Consider the following 11,640-nt stretch of genomic DNA (forward strand, 5'->3'; position numbering starts at 1 on the left):
CCTGTATAAATGGTCTTATATTCCAAGCCCATGGGCCTAACTTAGACAATTACTTAGGCTCAAGTTAAATTTTGGACCGGGCTCAGAACTTAGTTGAAAAGCCCAAGCCCAGATCGACTTGGGCCATTAAATGGTCATATTCTGTGCCCATGGGCCGAGTTTGGACAATTATTGAGCCTCTATTAGAATTTCAAGATTGCTCGGAAGTTGATTAAAAGGCCAAGTATGGACCGGCTGTTACCTGGCAAATGAACAAAGCAAAATGAGATGGAGCAACCAACATGATTCTTTACTTCATATCCACTCACATCAAAAAAAAATATTTTATTGTGTTTCCACATTCTACCGTTGATGCTTTTATTCCAAGGCAGAAGACAATGTGCAAGTCGAACATATCCAGCACCTTCTACCGCAGATTACACATGGCTCAGTGCCCCTCAGCCCCACCATCAACCAGGCTATTATTCAATAAGTACAGGCAAAACACACTTGTACACTTTACAGTATACGTCATAACTACAGCGGGGTTCATCCCCAAAACCACGAAAGAAAAGACAAAAAATTGGAAAGAAAAAAACAATAAAAGCAAAAAGGCCAAGTGAAATTAAAAAATAGACATGATTATGGACATCAATGGTAAACCCACTCTTAATGTAAGAGAGTGTTGGGCTCACAATTCAGTATACCTGCTATTGCATCATTCTTTGTTGCATCTGCAGAGTCAATCAAGCAGAAGATGCAAGTCAGTGAATGGACAATAGTTAGTATTAGACTATTAGTTATCCAAAACGAAGGACAGAAGGAAGATACAATTTATTATCTTAGGTGTCCCGTGAGCCTAAAGCAAACCATAAAGAATAACAAAAAAGAATGACCTCATGATTAAGAAATAAACGTATTAGTTTACTTTGGTGAGTGGCAACTCCTTTTAACTTTTTAGTAGCCTAGAAATGGTGAAGTTTCCCCCTACACAGCTAAAGACAATTTAGAACAATCCTGGAAAGATTGACGAGCATATGGCTTTGTCTCACAAGCACGTTGATTCGAGAAGCACTACTTTTTCGTTGATATGTGATAAAAGAATTCAGAACACAAACAGAATAGAAACTAATCAAGAGGAAGAATATAGAACCTTGAACTATTCTTGTGAAGCTAACAGCCAATTGTAGTGGGCGACAAAATTCAATGGCAAGTGGTGAATCGAGAATCCTGTCCAAAAGCCCCAAGCACCTGGCAAGCTACTTCCAGCAATTTTCCTGCACATATGTTATCAAATTTAATATCAATAACGTGAGATACTATTGGTTATAATAAAACTAACATTTTATGTGGAGGCATTCTCCTCACTCTCCAAGGTAAATTTAAAGTTGTTCCATCAATGAACAAGACCAAATGTGTTTAGGCACACCACTCTTAGGTAGCATCATGAGTGATGATTCTTGCCAGCTGATTAATTAAATTTTGCTATTTTCTGCTAAAGTTTCATAATTTCGATTTGTTAGGAACAAACAAAATATTATTGACTGGAAGGACTATTATTTAAATTATTCGTCTTTCTTTGCAGTGGCTAATGGTGAATCCGAATCGAAATTGAAATCCTCACCATGTTAAAATTTACCCTGCAAGAGTGCTCTCTCCATAAATTGTAATGACACAAATCTGTTGTAAATTGCAAAACTTCTACATATGACAAACAGTTTCCTTACTGACAAATTAGCCAATCAGAACAAGCTTTGAAACAGTCACAAGTACCACACAGATCCCAAGCAAATTTCCATTCAACTAATCCTATCATGAACCACTCCTTCTCCTTAAAGCAAACAAGACATGGTAACAAAAAAATCAACAACTCAATATCACCTACTAGTTAATCCACAGTTAAAATTGACCCTCCACCATTCAACAGCTACTTCTAAACACGGCATAAAAAAAAATACCACCAAACTCAACAGAGACACATAATTTTCTTCATGAACAAACGAGCACTCACACTGAACTTGATTGATAAATGATAACATTATGCAAACTCAACACAACATCCAACAACTGCATTCTCTCTTTTCGTGCAGAAAATCCACACTGGACTATCATCTCTAGCTAGTGTCCTTGACATATAACAGAATCCTAAATGTACGACTCCAATTATCTTTTGTCAAACTAATACAACAGATTACTATGACTGCAGTTATTTTTCTTCACATATAACAAAATGCAATATGAACACATTATAATCCTAAAGTTTTGTTAGACCTCCAAATTCAGCAATAATAAACATCTATATTTCCATATCTAACTTCTAATTACATCAAAAACATAATAATGAATGATATTGATAAGCTGAAACATACCTCTTCGGGATCTCGCCGTAACCTTAGCAGCCGTAGCCACTTTGACCGCCGGTTTAACCTCTTCTTTCAGCTCCTCGGCTGGAAACAAGACCCCATCAATCCCCTGCACCGATATCCTCCCATCAGTGTAGATATCGGGGTCAAACAAATACGCCGCCACGTCCCCAGCCCCAAACTTGACCGAACCATCAGCCTCTAGTGCTTCCACCTTATGAGGCACTCTTAGGGTCTCATACCTCACTTTCCCAAACCTCCTCACTGCATTGTACATACTCTCCTCTGTTTGGTACTCCGGAATCAAGTGATAGTACATCATTTGCTCCACCGCTCCGACCTCCCCCAATTCCTCCGTCCCTATCTTCGCCATTGCCTCGTCGTTCGGTGCGAGCACTGTCAACACGTAGCCCTCCGAAACCAGCCGCCCCATCTCGGTTGCCAGCGAGGTTAGGTTAACCATTATGTCCGCGAATTCGTTGTACCCGCCGTACTGTAACAATGTGGCGATGAAGTCTTTAACCTGTGCCATTCCGTTGAAATGGTGGTGAGGCCCGCCGGGTCCTGGAGCCGGAGCAGGAGCAAGAGAGGGACCCGGTGCCAAGGCATAAAAAATTGGTAAAGCAGGGGGTGAACCGGGCTCGGTTGGAGGGGCGAGTTTTTTGAGCCGGTTGGTGCGCGGGTCAACCTCTGGGGCTCCCTCTGGCTTGACTGCCGTGATGGAGCGGAGATTCCGTCGGCGGTTGAAATCGTCCTGGACTGACTGGGGGACTAATAGCCTCTCGATCCCGTGGATTACCCCGTCCGGTCGGGTCACCGAATCCAGATGGATTACTTTCGCTAGATCCACGGTCCTCTCGCCAGAGCTTCGTCGCGTCAAGTTAAGACAGTGCCCGGAAAGAGTGCTGTGCTGAGTTGGCTCGGTGTGAGCCGGCCATTTCTCCGATCCAATTCGTGTTGGAATAATGTGAGACATGAGCAGGTTTTGCAGAGACTTGAGATTTCCAGGTTCAAGCAAGAACCGCTTGAACTCCGGATCAAGATCGCGCTCAAGAGCTTCATTACGAGGAGCGAAAATGGTGATGTTGTGCTTACCGACTGCTTCTTCAAGTGTATGCAGGAGGAGAGCCTTCTCCACTAACTCTGCAAGCTCCGTATAATGCGAGTCGAGTAGAGCGACCAGGACCGAGTTCGAGTTGATTTGGCCCGAACCTGCTGGAGAAGACGACCTGAGAGTAGAATTTTCCGGCAATGCAAGACACAATCCGACTAGGAGAAGGAGATGCGATGTGAAGATGAAATTTCTGGCGCCATAGAAGGGCAAATCCATGGCTATCAAATAAATAAATGAAACGCAGATTGTGTGTGCGAGATAGAGAAAGAACCGAAGGCACTCGTATGTATGTTTCTGCAACAAACAGATGCGGAATGAGATGGTAAGTTCTAGAGAGAGAGAGCCAGAGAGGGTTTCGTGTTGTGGTTATGTAGGTTTGTTGGTGTTTTGCTGTCTTTGCGATGGTTTTACTGCGTGAAGTGTGTGAGTTGGGAGAAGTGTCGGTACCGGCGATAATAAATGATCATTGTTGATGGGCACGTGCAAGCGCGCTTTCAAGTTGGCGCGTGAACAATCCACAATTTTATGGAGGGAAAGGAAAGGAAGGTTCGGACAAGCTAGCTGTATTCGACTTTATTTGGTTTGGCTTGGCTCGGCTTCAGCGACCCCATACCTAATTTACCTTCTTTTTAAATACTAAATCCAAATAACATAATGTAATGAAAAATCCCTGTGCGTAAATAAACATGTAATTTTCCCTTTGTCTGGATGTTTCTGAGAATATGACTTGTTTGGTAGGTTGTCTTGATATTCATAATAGAGAATGACTACTGAATGAGGAGAATTGAAGAGACGTAAAAAAAAAAAAAGAGAAAATATCATTCATTGGCTTAGGAAGAGTGGCAAAATGGCTGGCTGAGGCTGCTGTTTGAAGTCCAAGCAGAGGGCAATTTGCATGACATCAAATATATGTTGAGACTGAGCTGTCATAGCTTGACGATATTAAAAGGAAGCATGTATTAGTTTTTAGAGAAACAGGCCAAAAACATTATTTAACATAGCAAGCCAAATGCATTGTGTTATTGAGGTGTGTGCCACCAAACATTGATAGAGAGCGAGGGTGACTTCTCTCCTGCAAGCGCAAGGGGGTCTGCTAATCATTTAAACCTTTATAATCTCTAAAACGCGGTTAGGTCACTGTTTAAAGTTCAAAGAATTAGGTAACGGGGCAGGAGGAGGGCCATAGTTGCCTTGCTATGAATTTTGTCGGTGGCATTGGCATACATTCACCTGGTCTGGTTGAAGCTTTTTCTGATGCTTTTTTTTTTCTCTCTTTAAAATGGTGGTGGTTCATCTTTTATCTTCAAAATATTCCATCTTGGAAGTGGAGAATGCCTTGTTTCAAGGGTAAATTTTGATATGGGGATGGAGTGAGCTTAATTATGTTTTGTCATGGAATGGAATGTATATGCGTCTAAAATCAGTGGGTGCTTTTGTTTTGCTTTGATAAATGATAGGATGCCTGTTTTTGTTTGCTTCGTAACCTTATTATTATATTTATATTCTCTGGTCTTGTCAATTTCTATTTAGATGGGCTGTTCATGTTCATTCTCCGATAAGGCTTATTATAAAATTACAAACAAAATTACTTAATTACCGGGTAGTTCTCTATATGGATCACCCCTATTTGAGGGTACTTGCGGTAGGATTGTCTGTAATACTCTTCAGTTTCAGTCAATGTCATCAAATATATTTAATAAAATCAAAAAATATACTAGCCCCACAATGATATACACTATCAACGCTCCTGATTGAAACTGCAAGTACACTGTAGTAACTTTCACTACAGAGACCCTTAACTCGGATCACCCCTAATGTTAACATGTAACTAAGCAACATTGATAAATGACTTAAAGGAGAAGTGAACTTACCACCTGGAGAAGTACCAACTGCAAAACAGTATCACACAAGCTTTAACCTAACAAAGTAGAAAGCAAAATGCATCATAAAGCAATGTACAGTACAATGTCCAAAGTATATAAATATCTCAGCTCATTATCGGCAATGACAGATCTCCCACGCAATATATTATTGTTGAAGGAAAGGTTTTGAAGCCAATTATGAAAATTACCCAAACAGAATATCTGAAATTCTAACCAAATACCAAAAAAAAAATCCACCCCGTTATTTATTCACCGGACAACAATATGAAAATAGATTCCAACCAACCATGAACCGGACAACAAAAATAGGCATCGAGTAAAACATCCCAGCAGATAAAAACGGAGCAACTGACGGTAGATACATTAACCTCGAATTTCACCCAATTATCTGCCGGACTACAAAAATAGGCATCGAGTAAAATATCCTGGCAGACGAAAAGGGAGCAACTGACAGTAGATACATTAACCTCAAAAAGTGTATCCACACCAAGATTTCTCAAATGCCAACAGCTAACAGCATTCAGGTCAGATAATTCATAAATAGATTCTAATATTATAAACTGATTTACAATCATCTCTGGAATCCAATTATCCAAGTCCAAAATAAAAATAGCATTTTGAATATGCAGTTTATTTATTCTGAATCATACATCCATCACGGATTTCTCCTTTTTATGTATACAAGAGATGTCCACTGGCTTCAAGAGAAGTGCAAGCACCATACCTGTAGCGTCCCGCACCTGAAAAAGAGAGTTCCCTTGTGCAAATTAATCATCTTTCACAGGACAGTTAATTGAGATTTTAAGTATTAAAAAGAAAAAAAAAAAAAAAAAAAACACAGCAAACAAAACTAGTACAAGGCTCTGAAATTAAAAGAACAAGTAATACAGACGAGGCTTTAGAAGCTCAGGGATCTTGGATACTTGGATTAACATGGGTAATATTCTTCCCATGAAGGGAGTACACAATGCCTACTTGGTAACTTTTATCAATCCATCTTGAGCTTTTTAAGCCTTTATACTCCATATGTTTTCATCACTGCTTCAAACATCCCAAATAAAGAACGATAACAGCTTCCATGGTCGAAGCCATTTGAACACCACTTAAAATTCTCCACAGCAAGTCAGCAACCAAAATCACGAATTCAACATATAAAAGGCCCATTAAGTTGAGGGCTAACTCTGACTTTGTCACTGGTCATTTCATTACTAATTACTTTTTTTATGACGAGCGAACCAAGCACCTTTGGCCTATGTAAAACCCTTATACTCCCTATCGAAGTCTCTACCCACCAGTTTACAGTTGCATTGAATCAATGATATCAAAAGGGGTTTTGCATACCCACAACTTCAAGATTAATCAATCTTAAAGATGTTTGAAGCCTTTATACAGATCTAAAACAGCTTCAATGGCAGGAACTACTTGAACACTACCTCACAGGCTCACATTCTTCACAACGTTCTGTAATAGACAAGGGAAATTGGCTGGATTGACTCTAAAGGATCAATTCATGTTCAGTAAAAAAAATTCCCAAGTATGGGCATATAAAGAGGGAGTTAATTCCTCTTAAGTTTGTCAACAACTTAATACAAAGAGAGAATTTTTGCTATGGTTTGTGAGATTTAGCGGAAAAACATGCCTAACATCAATTAAAGTAATAAAAAGTTTATGTTCTCATTCTCAACAAACAAGGTCTCCTTTGTCCAGCGAAAGAGCTATATTTGGTATTGTTAGCCTTAAACAAGCATTACATTCTGTGGTAAGAATCACTACAAAACCCAGGAAAGTTCTCTCATTCATAATAACAGCAATATTTTCCAGATTCACTCACTGACAAATGTTAGAGAACGAACACAATACATTTCAGTTGCTATTATTGAGCTGCCCAAATGGTGGTTTCTTTCTTTTAAGCAACACCCGCCAGCATCATTAATACTTATGTTTAGGGTGATGTTCAAAGTTCTTACTACTGACATTCTTAACAAATTTATCTTCCTTTCAGCAGATACAACAAGGTAAAGCAGAATATGTATATATAAGGAATAATAGCTACGAGCAACAAACAACGAAACAACTATAACACGGACATAAATGGAATCGGAAATTGAGATATGATGTCAGAAAGAAGCAACTACTAAACAGACACAGCATATTTAAAAAGGGAGGAACACCAACAGTGAATAAGTTCTCCATGCAAGTACATGTAAGTGTAAAAACTAGGAAATCTTCCCAACTTCCACAGATATCTTAATCGTAAAGAAGCTTTATATACGCTGCAATGCAAGAGATCAATAATGCTCCATGCATATACTTACCTTGAACTATCACAACTACTGAAGTAATACTTAATGTGAACCAGAGCTTGCAGCACACGAGGCCTGCACATTGGTGTTTTTATCGCGTAAAGGACTATCACCTCCAGCCTCCAACATCCGCTGGCTATTAGATTCTGGAACTGAGCTATCGACAATATTGTTTGAATTTGATATAGAAGCATTCTCAGTTCCGCAATTATCCCTGGTTTCAAGTCGCTCCATCATGCGTGATACTGATGCAATTCCAGCATTTACCTCTCTTCTGACTTCAGAACCAATATCGGCCACAGAAGTATTCCTGGAGAAAAACCTCTCTTTCCAACCCCTTGTACTTTTCGAAATTGATTCTTTATATCTAAAATACACAGGAAATCTTAATAAATATATGAACAATGAACTGATGAACATATAGAAAACCAAACAAGAAATCATGAGATGAGAGTGTTTTTCATTCCCACCTCATTGAAACTGCATTGAACCGAGATTTTAAAGTCTCGGATAAGGATTGGAAGTCTGATGGCCCTGCTCCGTCTTGACTGTTTGGAGAAGACTGATTGGGGGACCTCCTAGAAGAAAATAATGCATGAAATTTCTACGAAACATATACAATAGTCTGTCAAGGTATACTTTTGAAAAACTACTAATGAGAGTAATCCAACACATTAGGAATGGGAACTGAAAATAAACACCTATTGTTCAAAGAATTTCCATGTTGATTGGCAGCAGAAATAGTTGATCCAGCAGGTGAGGCAGAACCCTGATCGCCTTGAGAATCAGGCAATGATGTAATCAGTGGTGAAGATTCAGTCCCCACAGCTAAAGGCGGGGAAGATGGAGTAGCTACTGCAATTGAGGGCGGTGATCCACCTTCTCCGCTCTGAGATGGAGAGGAAGGAACGGGAGGTGCATTAGGATGAGTTGAGAACACCAAGAACTGTGGACGACCTTGGGCTGAGGACCTATTCCTGTGGCCTTCCCTTCTAGCAATGTGGCGTGATCGGCCCATTGCAGCAGCAGCAGCTAAGTGTTGAATTATACGCTCTTCAAGTTCAGCTTCATTTGCATCTACAGGCAACTGTAATTACGGTAATTATATAAATATCTTCTCCTTTTAATTAAAAAAGAGAAAGAAAAAGAAAAGAGCAATGAAAACATGGAGGAGAAAAGTTACAGAAAGGACCCTCAAATCAGCATAGATAGAGCACATACATGCTGTAGTTCAAAATCTCCCAAAGTTGGGTGATGAAAAATGGTGGCATTCCTAGAAGGATTAAACCTAAGATTCCTCTCCCGTTCCACAGCCTCAAGCAACTCCTGGCTGCCAGAGTGAGCAAATTATATAATTTCCTTCAAATACAATCACTAAGAATTAAAAATTCACTTAGGCTGGGTAAACCAAAGAACCTGGTAGGATCCTTCAGACTGATGGGTTGCCAACACATGGGGCATTGAGAGCTTCGTTGACACCTACAAAATGAAAATTACACCCTGGTCAAATCTTGCCTTCTTCCAGCTATGCGTCCAAACTCAAAAGACCATCGAGGAGAGCTATATAATATTGCCAAAGTTCTCTTTAAAAACAAAATGACAGAATGTTAATATGGTCCTCACGAAAAATATTGAAATAATAGAATAATAGTCACCTTTCAAACATGAAAGGAATCACGTAAAGAGTAAGAAAACAACATAATAGACTCAATATACAATACTTACTCCTTGTAGAATATTTTGATCCCACCAGACTCAGTTTATTTACATTTCATTAACAGAAGATCGTGTATTTCAAGATTTACTAAGTATGTACAAGAGAAGTGGAAGTTTGATTTTCTCACCCATTGACTCTTCAATTGCAAGAGGTTAAAATTATAATGAAAATCCTATCTGGAAATGCTTCAGGAGCAACACATCCCAAACATACACTAATGTCCCAAACATGCACTAATGTTTGGTGAATCCTAGTATGGCCAACATTGAAACGAATTGGGGTAGACCACACATTCAAATGTCATACCAAATTACCAATTACTGAAAACAAACATTTGAAAAATTACGTGAATGAAAATGCAAAAGTTTAATTTATCTCAGCTCCAAAATTCGTATAGCTGATTCAAATTACTTATAAGTTATGGATAGTCGACAAAGTAGTCACAAGAAAGGCTATCACAACCATATGCATAAATAGATCATTAACTTCATCTTTTTAATCCTTTCAAGGAAGCCTACAAATTTCTCAGTTTGCAATGATCTTTGAACCTTGACGAAGTAACTGATAATAGTAATCATAATGAACATTTGATAAATTGAGACACAAGCTTTCCATTTTGCATGATAGTGGCGACCCAAAAATTAAGTTCATAGACAGGCCACTCTAATAAAGAGGAAAGGAAATCAACGTAGAAGCCAAGAGGCTAGGTTTAATGGCTAATAACATCAGTCATACTTGCAAGCAAACAAACTTTACTAAAACTTTTTTCTTCAAAAACATCAGCCATTTTCTAATACTTATCAACCCAAAGTTTATGTTTCCTAAGAATGTGTAAGTAGCATATGCTTCTTTATAAGTCAAAAACTATGTGACTTCACCACTCATTCATAAATGAATAACTAAACAATTAAACCTACAAAAAGAGAAAACTTCGCTCGAACAAGGATAGAATAGAACTACCATTCAAGAATACACTGAAGATGAAACTCATGCTTGCAACCTGTGACCTGCAAAAGGAAAGAAAACTGAGTAAAAAGTGTCCAATCATGACCAAATGAACAGTAAGATCAATTTCTAATAGTCATACTGTTGAAGGATCACTCTCACAAAAGGCTTCAAGGCATATGCTGCAAGCATCATCGCAGGCGTCCTGTATTCCCCCCTCCACAAAAGCCGCAGCTGATGACAAATGGGACTCCGATATCTCTGTTTCTTCTATCCCCTGCAAAGGTAAAACCCCAGGCATCCCACCTTCTAATTGCAATCATTTGTTTACAAATTCACCAGAATCGCACAAACACCTCTCAATTTTAAGTATGCAATGTTCAACATCAAGTTTTTTTATACGTTAAACTGTAGCAGTAGGTTGACCAAACAACGACATTCATCAATCTTCCTATAATCGACACAAACCCAATCTTAAACCAAGCAAAGAAACCCGATTCGAAGTACGAAAAGAATCCATATTCCTCTCCCGCAGAGAAGGAAAATTCTTGAAATCGCGAACGAGAAGACACAAAAAGGAAGTGAACACGATCGATTTCGAACCAACATGAGAGAGAAAGAGTATACAGAATAAACTTTTAACTGCCGGCGCAGACCAAAATATAGACGGAAGAATGTATATAGAAAGCAAGAGAACTGGACTATCAACTATTAAATTCCATAATTCCTCATGGCCTATCCCTTATTTCTTGGAAACCAAACAGAAACCCAATTAAACAAGGGAAACACAGAATTTACCTCCATGTAGACTGAGGAGAAAAGGAAAACAATCTCGGATCAATTCAGGGTAGATCAACCTCCACTCCTGAATTGCAAGAACCCTAGATAAGCAGGCTGATTAAAGCGTTTGTTGTGCGTCAGTGCTGGGGAAAATAGAAGATGACGATAACATTGAATGATGGTTTACAGGGAAGCGCTGGGGCGATGACTTAAAGGAAAGCCCGAAGCTCAGTCATCTCTGCTCTTTGCAGGACCGACACGTGGTAAACTGATGCCAATTTATTTGACGAGTCTTTCTACTGAGTTTGCCGAGTTAATTGAGCACCGCGTCAGCGACAGTATTCGTAATTTTGTACTCCTGCCTGCCTTACACGAAAATTATAAATTCGAGGGGAAATAAAAAAAATATATATATATGGTAATTAATTATTAATCCATCTCTATCTCCAATTTTTTAAAATTTGGAAAAAAAAATCCAAACAAATCTAATAGGTTAACTAACCATAAAAATATTTGCCATTTCTAATAAAATCATTTAAATTTTGCCATATATTAA

General features: G+C 38.9%; 2 protein-coding genes across 3 annotated transcripts; both read right to left on the reverse strand.

Moving 5' to 3' along the window:
- Positions 1-268: 268 nt before the first annotated feature.
- Positions 269-3,831, reverse strand: LOC120001393 (fasciclin-like arabinogalactan protein 17). 2 transcript variants are annotated; one of them, XR_005468858.1, is made up of 3 exons: positions 2,349-3,830; positions 1,133-1,256; positions 269-713 (listed from the first exon to the last, which is right to left on the reverse strand). XR_005468858.1 is itself a non-coding variant. In XM_038849703.1 (2 exons), the coding sequence occupies exons 1-2, from the start codon at positions 3,670-3,672 to the stop codon at positions 1,183-1,185; spliced, it is 1,398 nt and encodes a 465-aa protein (XP_038705631.1). In that variant the 5' UTR covers positions 3,673-3,831; the 3' UTR covers positions 1,131-1,182. The 2 variants fall into 2 exon arrangements, 1 of the variants encoding a protein (XP_038705631.1); XM_038849703.1 differs by lacking the exon at positions 269-713 and having other exon boundaries at positions 1,131-1,256; positions 2,349-3,831.
- A 1,948-nt stretch (positions 3,832-5,779) lies between these two features.
- LOC120001394 (E3 ubiquitin-protein ligase RHF2A) lies at positions 5,780-11,347 on the reverse strand. Its single transcript, XM_038849704.1, has 9 exons — positions 11,103-11,347; positions 10,447-10,581; positions 10,320-10,366; positions 9,059-9,121; positions 8,864-8,972; positions 8,344-8,729; positions 8,113-8,220; positions 7,655-8,009; positions 5,780-6,079 (listed from the first exon to the last, which is right to left on the reverse strand). The coding sequence occupies exons 1-8, from the start codon at positions 11,106-11,108 to the stop codon at positions 7,685-7,687; spliced, it is 1,179 nt and encodes a 392-aa protein (XP_038705632.1). The 5' UTR covers positions 11,109-11,347; the 3' UTR covers positions 5,780-6,079; positions 7,655-7,684.
- Positions 11,348-11,640: the final 293 nt, after the last annotated feature.

The sequence above is a fragment of the Tripterygium wilfordii genome, chromosome 7 (assembly GCF_013401445.1).
Source record: "Tripterygium wilfordii isolate XIE 37 chromosome 7, ASM1340144v1, whole genome shotgun sequence".
Lineage (NCBI taxonomy): Eukaryota > Viridiplantae > Streptophyta > Magnoliopsida > Celastrales > Celastraceae > Tripterygium > Tripterygium wilfordii.